Genomic DNA, 17,023 nt, shown 5'->3' with positions numbered 1-17,023 from the left:
AAACCTATTCAGACAAATGGAAAAGATTTTGCGCCTGGAACCAGGCTAAAGGCCAAAATCCCCTTGTTCCAAATATTCCTCAGATTCTACAATATTTAACTAAGATGTTGCACAAAGGACTTTCTTTTTCATCTATTAAGATCCACGCCACAGCGATTTCAGCGCACTACAACACGGACCCTCCTATATTTTCACATCCACTGCTAAGACAGTACCTCAGAGGGGCTAAGAACATAAGACCGCCCCGGAGAGCACCAACCCCAACTTGGGATCTCAACTTTGTTCTGGAAAAGCTTACACTGTCGCCCTTTGAACCAGCTTTTACAGCTGATTTACAGTTTCTATCATGGAAAACTGCCATGCTGCTAGCAATAACTTCAGCACGAAGAGTCTCAGAGCTACAGGCCCTAATGGCAGTGGAGCCTTTCATCATTTTTCATCAAGACCGAGTCGCTCTACGAACTAACCCTTCCTTTATGCCAAAGGTGGTATCCAGTGTGGCCCTAAACCAAACCATTCATTTGTCCACCTTTTTCCCAAACCCCCAGAAGAAATGAGAAAGGCTCCTGCAGTCTTTGGACATTCACAGGCAATTGCATTACTACTTGGATAAAACTAAGGCTTTCAGAAAATCTGACCAGCTCTTTGTATCCTATGCTGCAGGATCACAAGGAAAAGCTATCTCAAAGCAGACCATTTCAAAATGGATAGGACATTGTATCCGCTTCTGCTACACACATCATGGGAAACCTGTACCTGCTAGCATTAGGTCCTATTCCACCAGGGCTACAGCTACATCAACAGCCTTTCTCAGAGGGGTAGCAACCAAGGATATTTTGGAGGCTGCAACTTGGAGTTCAGTGCACACCTTCACCAAGCACTATCACTTACCTCTATACTCTAAAACCAGAGCTGGCTTTGCCACTGCAGTTCTGCAGGGCCTACTAGCTTCTCCAGACCCTGTTTAGTTCTACCACCCATTCTTAGCTTTGGGATTCAACCCAAGTGTGATGACTGCAGCAGTGTAACACGATGACCATAGTACAGTTTTGTACCTACCATAAATGTAGATGTTCGAGTGTTCACACTGCTGCAGTTCAGGTTACCCTCCCTCCATCCCCTCTGACCTAGCTGAACTTTTCTATACCTTTCTATCTTGTACCACCTTTGTGGCGTATTTGCTTGTAACTGAAGGTATTCCTTTTATTTCCTGTACATGTTTAATTAGCAATATGTATTGCCTACCTACTTGGGGGCACTTGACATCTGGGGCAAGAAAAACTGAAGAAAATGGCGTTTGATGCCTCTTATATACCCCTGGCGCACTGACGTCAGGGAAGAAGCAACAACAACAGACGCCGGACCAAGACTTTGGAACTCTGGCCGACTGTGGGACCGCCTGACGGCAGGATAACCCAAGTGTGATGACTGCAGCAGTGTGAACACTCGAACATCTACATTTATGGTAGGTACAAAACTGTACTTTTTCTGGCTTACCTCTAGCATAAGTCGCAACATTGTCATGCTGGTTGATACTGAAAATTGATTGGTACACATTCAGCAAAACAGCAGAGCCGAACAGGCAGAATCTCAACAACAGTCACTTTGATCTAACATAAGTCATAACACCCAACACATATTGATATAGTACCAGGAAAACCTTTTAGCTTTTTAGCAAGTAGTCCACATCACATGATCAACATCCAATCTATGCTGCCTGGAACAATGTCATAATACTTAAAATATCTGTAAGCACACTTCAAATTTGAAACAGTTCAGTGCAAATGTTTAAATCTTTACTCCAACAGTGTAATTGGTACACCCTAACATACTTAACACTAGATTAGTCCCATGTTGTAGTAATACATTTTACATATTCTGATAGTTATTCCTGGACAGAGTTTAAACTGAAATTTTCTTTATCAGTCAAATAACTGTACATACCAAAGCTATTTTCCCTGCACTGTACTCTATTAGCCAGTGCTAAATTGCACTGATAGCTACTCATGTATGCTTTTGTGATGTCATTATTGTTTTATGTTTGGAACTTTTCTCCCCTCTGCTGAAAATGAGCAACAACTCAACTGGACTTTCCTGTTATATGTCAAAAATAAAAATAAATTCCATCTCCATTTTAAGCCCAAAAAATAGTAAGATGTGTAACCGCTGCTTAGATGAGATGTAAAACTAATAGCATGGAACTTAAGAGATTATGCATGGGAAAGATAGCAAACAAGTAATGTCAGGCTGAAGATTGTCAGCTATATAAAACTCTTGGAAGTCAGGTAAAACCTATGATAGGAATTGACAAAAATAAAACTGCTATAACCAGCTACAAAAACTAGCTGTATCAACCCCCAAAATTCTGTTACTGTATCAGTTGATCTACATAGAGCCCTTTTGGTGTCAGTTGTAGATTCCCTCCATGTTGTTTTGGGTTAGCTCTTTCAGTCAAGAGCTGATGAAGTTCTCTCTAAGTCAGGAAAGTGTATTTGTGTATCACTTTTTAATAATTGGGGTTGTAGCTGTTAATTGTTGGGGGGCTTGTTGACTGCAAGGGTGAGAACTTGCTGGTGCAAGAGATGACTGCATATTTGTCAACACTGACATAGTGACACACACTGATAAATCTGCATGTCTGTAGTGGAGTATAGGAATGTCCAGGAAAAGTAAGTCAAGTGATAACTGGAAGAAGGAGGAGATGGTGTCATCAGTAAGGGTCCTCTTCATTTACCTGGTGCCTGCTGAATGAGGACAGTAATTGCCGTCTTCAGAACTGTGAAACAAGTAGGTATGTAGGAACATGTCAGAACTCCCAAGACAGCAGTACATCTTCAGTAGTCCCCCACATCTAAGATACTGAATTAGTTAAGGGTGTCGGGGGGAGGGGGGATGCATGGCATGTAAAGCAGTCAGTACAAATGCTTAAACATATCCGAGTTAGTTTTGTAACTTACTGTTATTGTAATTGTAGCTCAGTTTGTTTTTGAAGTGTTGGGAGTTGCATTATTATATCTCTCATCTGCTGATAAGGAGCCTTGTTATAGCTGCAGATTGTGCAAGTGCGTATTTGGTATTTATGGACCTTAGTGGTTCTGTGGAGTAACTGATGTCCCTCTATTCCTGTGTTGCAGAATTCATACAGTAGGATTTCCAGCCGTCAGGCGATCTGACGTCGGCTCTTATACAAAAGGTTAAGCCTGGCTACTGTAGGTGCATGGGACGTCACATTTAGGGCTATAAACCAGGGACTGTAAATGTGACGTTTGCACATACAGACCTCAGAACTTTTCAGCCGCAGATGATGTATGCTTCAATCTGCTCCTTAGTCTAAAGACTTTAAAAAAGATAGTACCCTGTTGGGGTTTTCATTTTTCTTACTACTTGAGCTTGGTTGCTATGGGTTTTGTTTCTGCTATTTAGTCGATGTCTGAGAAAAAGAGCAAATGTAATTGTGGGCGTCCGATGATGCATAAGGATTTACATGACAAATGCATGTTTTGCTTAGGTGAGGAGCACGACCATAAGGCCTGCTCCATTTGTCAGTCATTCGTACCGAAAACCCTTCGCAGCCGTCTGGCAGCTTTAAATTTGTATCTTGAGAATCAAAGATCGAAACGCCTTGCTCACAGGATGGATCCCAAGTCGGCTGCCCAATCCAAACTGAGGAAGAAGGCCAAAGTTTCCAGGGCCTACTGCCGTTGCCGCTCCACCATTGGATGTCCCATTGACTACCGATTTAAGGGCCGAGGGGCAGCTCCTCTGGAAGAGGCCGTTACTGCACCTATGGAGAACACGTCAGCGGAGCTGTCCCAGATGCCAGCCTTAACCAACGTCAAGGGGGAACCAGTACTTGGTTTGCCGACCGAGACTCCTCCTGCTCCAGCCCAGACCTCTGTTTCTAGGCCAACTCCCAAGTCAGCACCAACTAACAAAAAAACAATCACTTGAGCCCTATGACTCAAGCTACTCCAGATTGGCAGACGTTCACCAATTCCTAACTGCAGGTCTTTATGGCCCTTAGCCCTACAGGCCCTGCACCTACAGACATTCCAGTGCTGAGCAGTAGGCCAGCCCCTGCTGCTTCCCTCCCTTTAATCACTACTCAGCAGGGAGAAGAAGAACCTGAACAATATGATTTCTCTTGAGGAATCTGTTTTTGTTATGAGTCTCATATAGTTTCTCCTGTGGACTACTACTCCCCATACGAAGACTCTATTGAGGGTGATTCTCCTCGAGGATATTTCCTTTGGGGAAACCATCACAAAAATGAGAGAGTACTTCAGGTGCGATACTACCTTGATGAGATAACCAGAAAAGATATTTTGAGCTTCTGCAGTTAGAATCTCCCTCCCCCTCAGCTATTCCCCCATTTCTACCAACCTTTCTGGACGCCTATAATTCTGCCTCCAAGAATCCAGATTCTCAACCTCCTGCCCCTAAAAATCTGGATAGATTTTACAAAGTTCCAGATGAGCAGAATTTTCTAGTGAAACCTCCCATGGCTGACCCTGCAGTCATTTGTGTGTCTCCTGACAGACAATCTAGGAAGTTACCCTCTGCTTCCCTTTTGCCCACAGACAGGTATAGCAAGACCATGGACAGAATGGGTAAAAGGTATATACCTCCTCCACTTTAGCCTTTAGGGCTGTAAATTATGAAACACATATGGTAAAATATGCCTTAGACCTTGTTTCCTAGGCCTCCACATTGCTAGACTCTACCCCTGATTATTCCACAAAAAATGACATTGCATCTAAACTGTCTTTAGCTACTCAAGTAGCCCATACACTCAGTTAAGTGCAATTATGATGCAGTAGAAGCATCAGCCAGGTCTACTGCATCTGCATCTGTCTTGCGTAGATATTCCTGGCTACGTCTCCAGCCTCTACCAAAGGACTTTAAATCCAAGATAATAGATGCTCCACTAGACCACAATCTCTTATTTGGTAAGAATTCAGCAGAACTTTTCAAAAATTTACAAGAGAAAAGTAAAGAACTTCAAGACATCAAGCACTTGCTGGTGTCCCCCTTCCCCAGATACTACAGGAACTACCCTGCTAAGACCTTTGTAAGCAAAACTCCATCTACATCTCGTCCTTCCTCCTCTAGACCTCTTAAAGGGTCCAGGAGATTGCCTTACTCCAGACCTCCTAATTCACAGGGACCTGTCAAGCAGCCTTTTCCTGTCTGAGGAGGTTCCACTTCAGCCTGACTGCCTGGATCAGCTCCCTCTGTCTGCCAGTCTTACCCAATGCCTCCCCTTCTGGAAAACAATTACCTCAGATACTTGGGTGCTTTCCATCATCCAAAAAGGATATTTTCTGTCTTGGAAGGAAAAGCCAAGGCCAAAAAGAATTCCCTTCCCTCCAAGAGACCAGCTACATATATTTCCTCTCATATTGAAAGAACTCCAGACTCTAGGAACTATAGAGCCAGTTCCCTTAGGACAAGAAGGAAAAGGCTTCTATTCCCACCTTATCCTAGTCTGCAAAAAGGATGGCCCTTAGAGGCCAATCCTGGACTTATCTAAGCCTGTTCCTAAAGGTTCCATCCCTCAGGATGCTCTCCCTACAAACTTTGCTACCCCTCATGCCACCCAAAGCCTTTATGGCCACTCTGGATCTAAAGGATGCTTACCTGCACATCATTATCAGGCACTCCCACAGGACGTTTCTGCACTTCACTGAACATTCTTCACACTTTCAGTTTACAACCTTGCCCTTTGACTTGTCTGCTGTGCCCAGAGTATTTACAAAGTGCCTGGCCCCAGCCATTGCCTATTGCAGAACCAAGGGACTACAAATCTACCGTTACCTGGACGACATTCTTATTCTGGCAGAATCAGAATCCACTCTGCAAAACCATCTCAAATTCACAGTGGCTGTCCTCCACAGCTTGGGCTTTCACTGTCAACCTGCAGAAGTCCTCACTTCTTCCTAAGCAGGCCAAAGTTTTCCTAGGCTTCAGGATAAGAACAGAGTTGATGAGATCCTTTCCTCCCACTGGATGAAGTGCACTCTCTCTCTCCAGCCATTTTCAAGGCCTAGTTGCGATATCCCATTTCTCAGCAAGACAATTTCTGCAAGTCCTAGGTCTCATGGGAGCAACCATTCCCATAGCCAGGATGCACATGAGAAAATTCCAGTGATATTTAAAAATATATGGTCTCAAAGCCAGCATTCATTGGACAAACGTATTCCCCTCTTGCCCTGCCTAAAAACAACTAAAATGGTAGATTCAGCAAGTTTCTCCAGAACAAGGGCATCCCACTCCAACTACCCCCATCACTCAAACCATGCACACAAAAGCATCAGATTTAGGATGGAGAGCCAAGTTCAAGGTCTTTGGGGTACAACAGTGTTGGAACCCTGCACTTCAAAAGCAACACATCATTGTCAGGGAATGACAGCAGTATTACTGTCTCTCAAAGCTTTCCTTCCAGTATTGCAACCAGGCCTGCTACACATTGACAGAAAACACAACTGTCATGTGGTACCTCAACAAGCAAGGAGGGACAAAGGCATACCAGTTATGCCAGATAACTCTACAGATCTGGGAAATAGCAACCAAACATGACCTGTTACTGCAGACCACTTCCCTCTCAGGAAAACAAGCAAGCAAACTTGCTCAGCAGAACAACCTCCCCTCAGCACAAACGGATGTTGCACAGGGAAACCTTCTTAGACATTGTCCACCAGTGGGGCACACCTCAAGTGGATCTGTTTACCCCCACAGAACAGACAGACAGATTTTGCTCCAGGGATCACACTCCACTAGCATGAAGAGTGAATGCCTTTAGCCTTCCATGGAAGGGGAATGTTCCTGTATGCTTTCCCCCCTGCCCTCTAATGCCCTAGGTCCTACTGAAGATCAACAAAGACCAACCAAAAATCTTGCTGGTGACTCCCTGCTAAGGCAACACTGGATGTTCTTAGTATTTCACTGTTGCAGTCATCTCATTTGGGTTATCCTTGCCAGGGTAGCCCTCGGCCAGCTGGAAAACCAGAGACTTAGTATTTCTGTGTCTGTTGCTCTAACTTGAGGACTGACGTCAGGTCGTCCGCAATATAAAGTAAGGCAGCTAATGCCATTACATCAGTCTTTCTTGCCGTGGAGCCTGAAGCAGAAGCAGTTCACATGAGTGCCAGTCGGCCGCTACCAGAGTTTTCATCTCCGAATTGAAGTTGAAGTCTTTTAAAGCTAAGTACCCCATTGGGGATCCTTTTTTCTTGCATTAACCGATGTCAGAAAAAGTTAATAAATGTTTCGCCTGTGGAAAGCAAGTACCACACCAAGACTTCCACTCTTACTGCATCACCTGTTTAGGTCCAGAGCACGACATCCCCCGCTGTCACTTCTATGCTTTGTTCAATGCCAGAACTGTCGATCATCAAGCCCTTATTGTAGCCAGATATTTTTGTTTACAGTCCTCGAATTCCAATATGGCTTTGGTAAGCCATCCAACAGCAGATCTTCTGAAAAAAACGTAAAGATAGAGACAGACCGCACAGGTCCAAACCTACCGACGACGCTTCCGTTAAGCTAGTCATCAGTCTTCCGGTACTCAATAAGGAGCTTTTGCAGCCCCTAATGCCCGCTTCAGTTGATTCAGAGGCCGCTGCCGAGATCCTTTCAGAGTCCGGTATGCCGCAAAACTCTTCTTCGACTAAGGATCCTCCGGTCCTGTCTACCTCAGATGGGTCCGGAGCCGCTGAGCAGGCACCTGCTTCCGAGGAAGTCCTTCGCACTACCGAATCTCGACACAAACCAACGTCTTCTTTCTCGGCTACCGTTTTTTCAAAAACGACAGCTTCTTGGGTACAGGGTTCGAACCACACCCAGGAAACCGATGACCTGACTCTCAGGCGCATGCTACCTTGCCTCAGTCTCAAATGCTTAAAATGGCAGAAAACCTTATGCTGATTAGGGGAAGCCAAGCTACCCCCTCAAAAAGGAAAAGAGATCTGTCCCCTGTAGTTTTGTTTGAACAAGAGTCAGATGAGTCTGATGTATCTGACTATGAAGACATGCAACCCTTCTACACTTCAGAGGATTCTGATACAGAGGACTCCATTCCTTCAATCTCTCCCACAGAGGGTATTTCCTTTGGGGAAACCCTGCATACTTTAAGGGAGCATTTCCAATGAGAGTCAGGATTACCCTCAGTCTAAAGAGACTCAGGGAATTCCTAGATCGTCTACAAAGCAGACACTTGGCCATTTCCGCCAGTCCTGGATGTTGTGGAGGAGGTTTTCCTTGAATCCAACTTGTCTCCTGACACCCTACCTCCTGCTCCCAGAAAACTAGACAGGTACTTAGAGTCCTTGACTCTCACAAATATCTTGTTAAAAATCCAACAGCTGACCCTGAGGTCATTTCTCGAGGGCCAAAAGGGATTAAAGCAACCTCTGCTAAGAATCCCACCCCTTCAGAGAGGGATTCCTGAGCATTGGACAGATGGGGTAAAAAAGTATACACCTCAGCTACCCTTGCTTTCAGGGCACTAAATTGTCAGTTCCATATGCTGAAATTTCAGCAACATACCTTGGAACTCCTTAAATAAAAAATGTCTTCCTTTTCTGCTTGGGCAGAATTGAAAGAATTACAACACTTAATGCATTCTGCAAGTCATGTAACTAAACACACTTTGCACTGTGGTTTTGATGCCCTAGAAGCTTCTTGCAGGGCAGCAGTCACTGGCTCTGTTATTAGAAGACCTACATGGTTTAAGGAACAACCCCTGCCAGACCATGTCAAATCTAAATTGTTGGATGCCCCCTTGCACAAAGAACTTATTTGCCACTAAGGCAGAAGAGGTCTTAAAAAAGATGGAAGAAAAAGCAAAATCTATGCAAACAGTTAAGGATTTCTTACAGGTCCAGCCCCTTAGGTTCAGCAGGCCATTGTCCCTCCAAGCACTGGTCCTTTCCTGCTCCGAGTAAACTGGCCCAGCATAGGCCCCATGGAAACAGACTGCAGTGGACTACCTCCACTTCAAAACCAGGGAGTTCTAAGCCACCCCATCATGGTAAGAGCTCACAATGACTCACACCCCCTCTGCCCACCTTCAATTACCCCTAGGAGGGAAAACTCTCACTCAAGCACCTGGGCCACCATTACCAAAGACCAATGGGTTCTGAACATTGTGTCTCAGGGATACAGATTTTTCTTCCGCACCTTTCCAGCCCCAAAAGTGTTCCCAGATCTACCATCAAATAAGTGAGCAGAGGCTCAAAAGCAAATCCTTTCCCTGCTCTCTTTGAGGGCAGTAGAGCACATTCCTGCAAAACAGATAGGCCAAGGCTTCTACTCCAGACTTTTTCTGGTGCCCAGAAAAGAAGGCACATGGCGCCCCATCGTCGATCTATCCATTCTAAACACCTTCCTGGTGATCCCAAATTCAGAATGCTCACCCTCCAGCAGCTGCTACCCATGCTCTCTAAGGATGCTTGGCTAGCCACCCTAGATTTAAAGGAGGCCTACCTCCACATTCCTATCAGGGAATCATGTAGGAACTATCTCTGCTTCAGGGCAATATCTCAACACTTTCAGTTCTCTGTGCTTCCCTTTGACTTATCTACTGCTCCCAGAGTTTTCACAAAATGTCTGGCTCCGGCCATTGCCTTTTGCAGACACAAATATTCATATTTACCCGTACTTAGACTGCCTTTACACAATCAACGAAAAGAAATCCAAACAGGAGCCTACTCAAAGGATAATCTTCCTGGGAGCAAGTCTGGATACAGCATCCCAGATGGCATACTTTACACCAGAGAAACAAATTTTCCTGACCGTCTACTTCTCTCAACTAGCCACCAGGCCCCAGTTATCTGCAAGGAAGATCCTGCAAGCTCTGGGGTTCATGGCATCTTGCATACTACTCATTCCATATGCCAGACTGCATATGAGGAAACTTCAGTGGTACCTAAAGAGCCTTTGGTGTCAACACTCTCAAGCTATGGAAACTCTTCTCCCTATAATTTCTTGCCTCAGAAAGGAATTTCTTTGTTGGGCAACAGCATGCTCCCACAACAAGGGACTGCCCTTCTCCCTACCCCCCTGCCACCCAGACCCTCACCACAGATGCATCAGACCACACCTGGGGTGCACACCTGGACTGCAGGTGCATACAGGGCCAATGGAGCCCACAGCAAATCCCTTTGCACATCAGTCAAAAAGAGATGATGGCTGTGCAGCACGCCTTGATAGCTTTCAAACCCCTTCTCTCTCCAGGGGTTCTCCTAATCAAAACAGACAACACCACTGTGATATGGTACATCAACAAGCAAGGAGGGACTCACTCCTACCCTCTGTGCAGGCTGGCCATGACACTTTGGCTCACAGCCTCTTCCACGGAACTACACCTATTAACACAATTCCTACCAGGCTCTCTCAACTCATTGGCAGACCAATTAAGCATAAACCTTCTGGACCCTCACGAGTGGCAACTCAGCAGAAGTACCTTCACCCTAATAACTCAGAAATGGGGAACCCTAAAGATCGACCTCTTTGCCTCCCACACCAACCATCAGCTCAGCAAATTCTGCACCAGGGAGCATCACTGCATGACTTGGAAAGTGGATGCCCTGTCCTTCCCCTGGCTCAATCTATCGGTCTATGCCTTTCCTCCCCTACCTCTCATCCCCAGGGTACTGTTCAAAATAAGGGAGGAAAAACCAAGGATCATTCTTATAGCTCCAGACTGACCTCGACAACACTGGTACCCCTTTCTGCACAGCCTGTCCCCGCTGCCTCCATAGCATCTTCCTCAGATTCCAAATCTCCTGACCCAGAGGAAAGGGGAATTTATGCATCTCCAATTGCAGACACTCAGTTTAGCAGCTTTGCTTTTTCCCTAACCCCTAACCAGTCTGCCATCCAGAGTAAACAGGTTTTGGATTTCATCCATGAGGCCAGACATCCTAGCACCAGAAAGTCTTGTGCAGATAAATGGAAAAGGTTCTGCACCTGGATCCAGGCTAAGGGAGCCAATACAGCACAGCCCTCCCTCCCCCTCATCCTAGATTACTTAGCTGACCTACTACACAGCGGTCTCTTTCTCCTGTATAAAAGTTCATGCCTCAGCTATTTCTTCTCATTTTCCCACTGAGCAGCCCCTTTTCTCACACCCTTTGATCAAACAGTTCCTCAGAGGGAATAGCAATGTGGTGCCCCCCAGAAGGGAACCACCACCAGCTTGGGACCTTAACTTTGTCTTGGAAAAGCTCACCCTGCCCCCTTTTGAACCAGCTTCTTCTGCAGAACTAAAAATTCTGGAAGATAGCATTCCTTCTGGCCATCACTTCAACCAGAAGAGTCTCTGAGCTGCAAGCACTCATGGCTGTGGAACCCTTCATCATCTTCCAGGCAGACAGGGTATCTCTCAGAACTAACCCATCCTTCATGCCCAAGGTGGTGTCCAGTGTGAATCTCAACCAATCCATTAATTTGCCCACCTTCTTTCCTAATCCCCAGAACAAGGGGAAAGGATTCTTCACTCTCTAGATGTGCACAGACAGCTCAGATTCTGTCTGGACAGGACTAAATCCTTCAGAAAGTCTGACCATTTGCTGGTTAGCTTTGCTACAGGGGCAGAAGGCAAAGCCATCTCCAAGCAAACCATTTCCAAATGGATAGCACACTGCATCAATTTCTGCTACAAACAGCATGGAAAGCCTCCCCCTAATGGGGTCAGGACACATTCCACCAAAGCAGCCTCCACCTCTGCAGCTTTCCTCAGAGGAGTCCCCACCAGGGACATCCTGGAGGCTGCCACCTGGACATCTGTTCACACTTTTACCAAGCATTACCACCTGCCTCTCTTCTCCAAATCCAGGGCAGGGTTTGCCTCTGCAGTCTTGCAGGGCATCCTAGCCAGCTCCTAGTTTCCTTGACTGCCTCCACCCATTTCCTCAGCTTTGGGAATATACCCAAATGTGGTGACTGCAACAGTGAAATATGAAGAACATAGTACAGTTGTGTACACTTACCATAAATATAGATGTTCGAGTGTATTCACTGTTGCTGTCCTGGTTTCCCTCCCTCCATACCCCTTATTCTCTTTCTCCTTTATTCCCATTCTTCCTTGTTGTTCTTTCCTTACAAGGGGACATATTGGTATATATTTCCACTGGTGGGGTTCTTCCACCACAACATGGCCTCCTACTTTGGGGGCTCCTGACAGGTTAGGACAAGAAAAATTGATGTAATGGCGTCGTCTGCCTTACTTTATACTACTGATGACCTGATGTCCTCACGCAACAGCGACTGACACAGAAATACCCAATGTGTTATTCGGGCCGGCCGAGGGCTACCCTGGCAGAGATAACCCAAATGTGATGACTGCAACAATGAATACATTCGAACATCTACATTTATGGTAAGTGTACACAACTGTACTTTCCCCCGTCATCACTTCCTAGCCAAGGGCAATCACCACAAGTTACCCCACAAGGTGGAACTACTCACCCAACAAAAGAGATCTGTCATTTACCCTCAGCTGTCTTTACTGTGTCTGACCCTTTGGGTGATCAACTTCTGATCCCTTTCAGACAATTGTACTCAGAAGATGTGCTCTCAGTCCTGAGGGAGGCCAGGAAACCATCTACCAGAAAAAAAAATTTGTCCAAATGGCATAGATTCACAAATTGGTGTGTGCTGAAGGACAAGGGACCCTTTTCAAGCAGATCTTTCTGTGGTCCTTAGTTATGTATGTCGGCTCATTGAGGAAGGACTAGCATATTCATCTCTGAAAGTCCACCTTTCTGCCATTTCAGCCTGCTTGGTTTTACAGCCACCTCTGCTCTCCAGACTTAGCGTTAAACTTTTCCTGAGAAGGATCTTGCATATCAGATCACCAAGGAAACCCATCCCTCCTCCCTGGGACCTCAACTTCGTACTGGAAAAACTAACCCTACCTCCTTTTGAGCCAGCATGCACAGCACCCCTGCAAATGTGCACATGGAAAATCATTCTCTTAGTGGCCATTGCCTCCACAAGAAGAGTGTCTGAACTGAAGGCCCTCATGGACTGTCTCCCTTACACCACCTTCCACAAGGACAGGGTGAAGTTGCACACTAACCCTTCCTTCATGCCCAAAGTGGTAAATGAAGTATCTCTTAACCAGTCTATTCATCTACCAACATTCTTTCCCCCTTCATCTAATAATGCAGAGAGGATCCTTCACTCTCTAGATGCGCACAGACAGCTAAGATTGTACTTAGACAAAACTAAATCTTTCAGAAAGTCTGATCAACTCTTCATCTCCTTCCACCCCAGGGCTCTGGGTAAGGTGGTACAACAAGCTATTTCCTCCTGGATTAGGAAATCCATTCTCTTCTGCTCCTCTCACCATGGCAAACCACTGCCCCTAGGAGTTGGAGCACATTCCACTAGTGAAATGGCTACCTTTAAAGCCTTCCTCAAAGGGCTGGACACAGCCTACATTATGTAAGCTGCTACCTGCTCTACAGTTCACACTTTCACTAAGCACTACAAGCTAGACCCACATCTCCTGGGCCAGAGCAGGATTTGCCAGGGCAGTCCTGCAAGGAGTCTTAGAATCCTCTACTTCTGCCCCCGCTCGTCACTCTTCCTAAAGCTGTGGTACGCTCCCACAGTATGAATACTGCAACATAAGAATAGAAGGACATAGAATAGTTGTGTAAAATCTTACCATAACCATAGGTGTCCTTCTCTTCCATGTTGCAGTATTCTTTTCCTCCCTCCATACCCCCTTCTTCTTATGGATGCTTGGTCTTCACCTGTGCATCCTCTCCCTACAGGCTATTCTGTTCAACCTTGCAGGAATATTTGCTCTTCAGCTTCTCCTTGTGCTTGTACACATTTACCTAGGGTTCAAGTTCTGAGGTCTATGTGGCAGACGTCACATAGTCCCTGGTTTATGGCCCTATGTTTGACGTCCCATGCACCTCGAGCAGCTAGCCTTAATCTTTTGTATAGGAGCCGACGTCAGACCGCCTGAGGGCTGGAAATCCCACCGTATGAATACTGCAACATGGAAGAGAAGAACATCTATGGTTATGGTAAGATTTTACACAACTATTCTTTGTTGACGTTCCTTGTCTTATTACAGAGGTAGTTGCTTGTGTCTGAGGAGGCTTGTTGACTAGATAAGACCTGGATTCACAGAGGCTTGAGAAAGTCTTTTGCACCTCAAAAATATTTGGAAAATTCGTTCAACATTGCAGACTTTTTTCACATGTCTATAATCAGCAATGGCAACGGGACATCATAGTTTTTGGAACCTGTATTTTGCTGCTTATTGTAAAATAAGAAAGATGTTCTTTAAAATCTTCAGTATTATGTTTTACTTTTCTATTTAGACTGTCTGCTTAAAATGTGTAGCCCTACTTGTCTGGAAGACAACTGGACATAGCTGGGAGGAGAGAGTGCAACAGTATGGCAGCTGCAAGCATAAATCTTAAAACTCTGGTTGCATCTCTTCGTCAGAGATAACAAAAAACAGTATTCTTTTGTCTGTCTTATAAAGTAAAAGTAGTATGTTGTAGTAGACTGACATCCTGTCCAGAATTGACTTCCTTGCTTAAAATGCTTAATGCACTTTACTTGCTAGGACAGGCTTCAACTCCTAACAGCTCTGAATTGGATATGCAGGTAGTGGAGTACAGCAGAGCTGTATGATTACTGAGAGACTGTTTTTCCCCCCATGGAATTTCACGTGTGTGCATTTATTTATTTATAGCCTAATGGGTTACTAAATCAGTCCATGTGGCCCTCTTTCAAGCATGACCCATTCCAGACTCAAAACAAGCATACAGGCTCAGTTCAAACAGAATGATGTTGTACCTACAACTGCAGCAAAGTCAGTCATTCAGCCTGCATAAGGAGAAAAGAAGAAATACGTTGTGACCTGCTTACAGTCTTGTGGAGGAAAGTGCTTGCATACTGTCACATTTAAGTTGGCAGGGTTTTCATCTAGGACTCTCCTTTGTATTGTATATGCTAATGGAGATCATTTCTGTTTCCCTTGTCACTGGCATGTAGAATATATGAAAAGAAATGTGTTATACATAACTAATGAAACGGTTGCCAAATCTCCTTAGAGTCTAGTAAAATTACCATATTCTAATGTTAAGGTTATCATGTTAAGGTTTTAATAATGTGATGAGCTTACTGACAGTGTTGAGCTTTACTTCTTGCCATCTTGGTATCATGAAGTGGAAAAGCCACTCTTCTGCATTTCCAAAACATAGTGCAGCATCTTAGTACTGGCAGGTGGAGTAAAGGCCTGCACAAGTTTTTCTGTTTCTTTCACAAAGAGCCCTGTTGCTGCTACTTTCCTCACTTATGCTGTTTATAAAGTTTGTAAAGCATCAGACAGAATATGCAATGTAATTATTTTGACAAGTTTTATCTTTGTACATTTTTAAAGACTGGTTCTGTCAAGAGTATCTATGTAAATATTAAATAGCTTTCTTTTACAGGTGCAACATCTGAGATGCAAAACTTAGTACAGCGTCGAATATATCCTTTCCTTCTTATGGTGGTTATTCTGATGGGAGTATTGTCCTTCCAGATTCGTCAATTCAAACGCCTATATGAACACATAAAAAATGACAAGTAAGCTTTTGTTTTCCAGTATTTTATAGTGCAGTGAGAGGAGATTAAATGCTGTGACTAATGTATTGCAAAAAAAAAAAGCTGAAACAGGTTTCCATGTAGTCGTCCTAGGCACTCTTTGCAGTTAAAAGTAAATGGCTTGGTTTGATCAAACAGTGGACAGAACCTGTGTGGCATGCCTGTCTTCAACTGTTTCTATCCTGGAAATATATGCGGTTGATAAACTTCATTCAGTGGCACATAAGGAAGTGCACCCATGGAGTGAATTGCATTTCTGTCCTCATTGATTTCTTTTGTCATTGAAAGTGTGAGCAAAGTAGCATTCCTTTCAACTTTTTGCTGATGATCTTGTGCCCCACAAATAAAATATTTTAATTATGGCTCTTACAATGCCAGCACAAACTTTTTAAAAAATATAAACATTTCACCCATTAGCTGTGCCTCTGATTGCTCATTTCCTGAGCTCTGTGAAGATGTGTGCATGTGCTCTGCTGTGCTGCTCTTAAATTATACCTGTCTTTTAGTGCTTAAGTCTTTAGCTAAATATTTAATGTTAAGTTGTCTATCTTGCCTTCATTCTTGCTGGATGGGTTCGGAGCCGAACCTCGGCTCTGACTCGGCCACTCTAAAAGCTCGAGAGCTAGTTCCACCGGCTCGAGGCTCCCCTATATCCCACAATGCTAGGCGGTAACTCCCCAGATCTCGTTTGCCGTTACAGCGATCGAGGTGCTTTTCAACCGGCTCGTCAGGTTAGTTTTAAAAAAACTAGTTGTATCTTAGATAGACCCCCTTTTAAGTTAGCTTTCTTATTAAAATTATAAGTTACGTAGTTTCCTTTCATTCCTAGTCCAATTTTTTTCCCTTTTTCTCCTAAAACTTTCTAAAGTTATTCCCTTGGGCTTTAGACCCAGTCCCTCCCTTCCTAGTAGTTGGAGTGGCTGTGTTTTCTAGGGATTTAATTTTTCTAAATTACTTACTAATTTAATTTAATTTTTTGATGAGTGTAATCGGTGTGTGTGTGTGATTGTGTGGTTACACTTTTTTCTTCTTTGGACATGTCTAAAGATTCAAAGGTCTCAGGCTTTAAGAAGTGTGACTCGTGCTGTCAGAAGATGTCTCTGACAGACGGTCACACTTCTTGTGTTTACTGCCTGGGACCTTTGCACCTGCAGGACTCGTGCTGTTTGCCATGGCTTCAGCCCTAGAGTCCTGCTGGAGCATAAAAATAAGCTCATTCTAAGGGGCTTATTGAAGCCTGAGGGTCCCCCGACTCAATCTTCGGGGAAACCCTCGAAGCCTACCAGACCATCGGCTCCGGTATCTGAGTCGTCTTCTGCGGCTTTGAAGGCTGTTCGAACATCAGCTCCGGCTGGAGCCGATGATTCTCGAACTCATGTACCTACTATTTTCTCGGCTC

General features: G+C 44.6%; 1 protein-coding gene across 1 annotated transcript in view; it reads left to right on the top strand.

Moving 5' to 3' along the window:
- MARCHF6 (membrane associated ring-CH-type finger 6) overlaps positions 1-15,610 on the top strand; it is a 2,699,933-nt gene extending 2,684,323 nt beyond the window's left edge. Inside the window, exon 31 of the mRNA XM_044064887.1 lies at positions 15,471-15,610. Coding sequence (XP_043920822.1) covers positions 15,471-15,610 — 140 coding nt within the window. The remainder of the gene's footprint in view (positions 1-15,470) is intronic.
- Positions 15,611-17,023: the final 1,413 nt, after the last annotated feature.

This window comes from Protopterus annectens, chromosome 3.part0 (assembly GCF_019279795.1).
Source record: "Protopterus annectens isolate FY-2018-M chromosome 3.part0, PAN1.0, whole genome shotgun sequence".
NCBI classification, from domain to species: Eukaryota; Metazoa; Chordata; order Ceratodontiformes; family Protopteridae; genus Protopterus; species Protopterus annectens.
The sequence above is the reverse complement of the archived record's forward strand: the minus strand, read 5'-3'. Positions and strand labels throughout refer to the sequence as shown.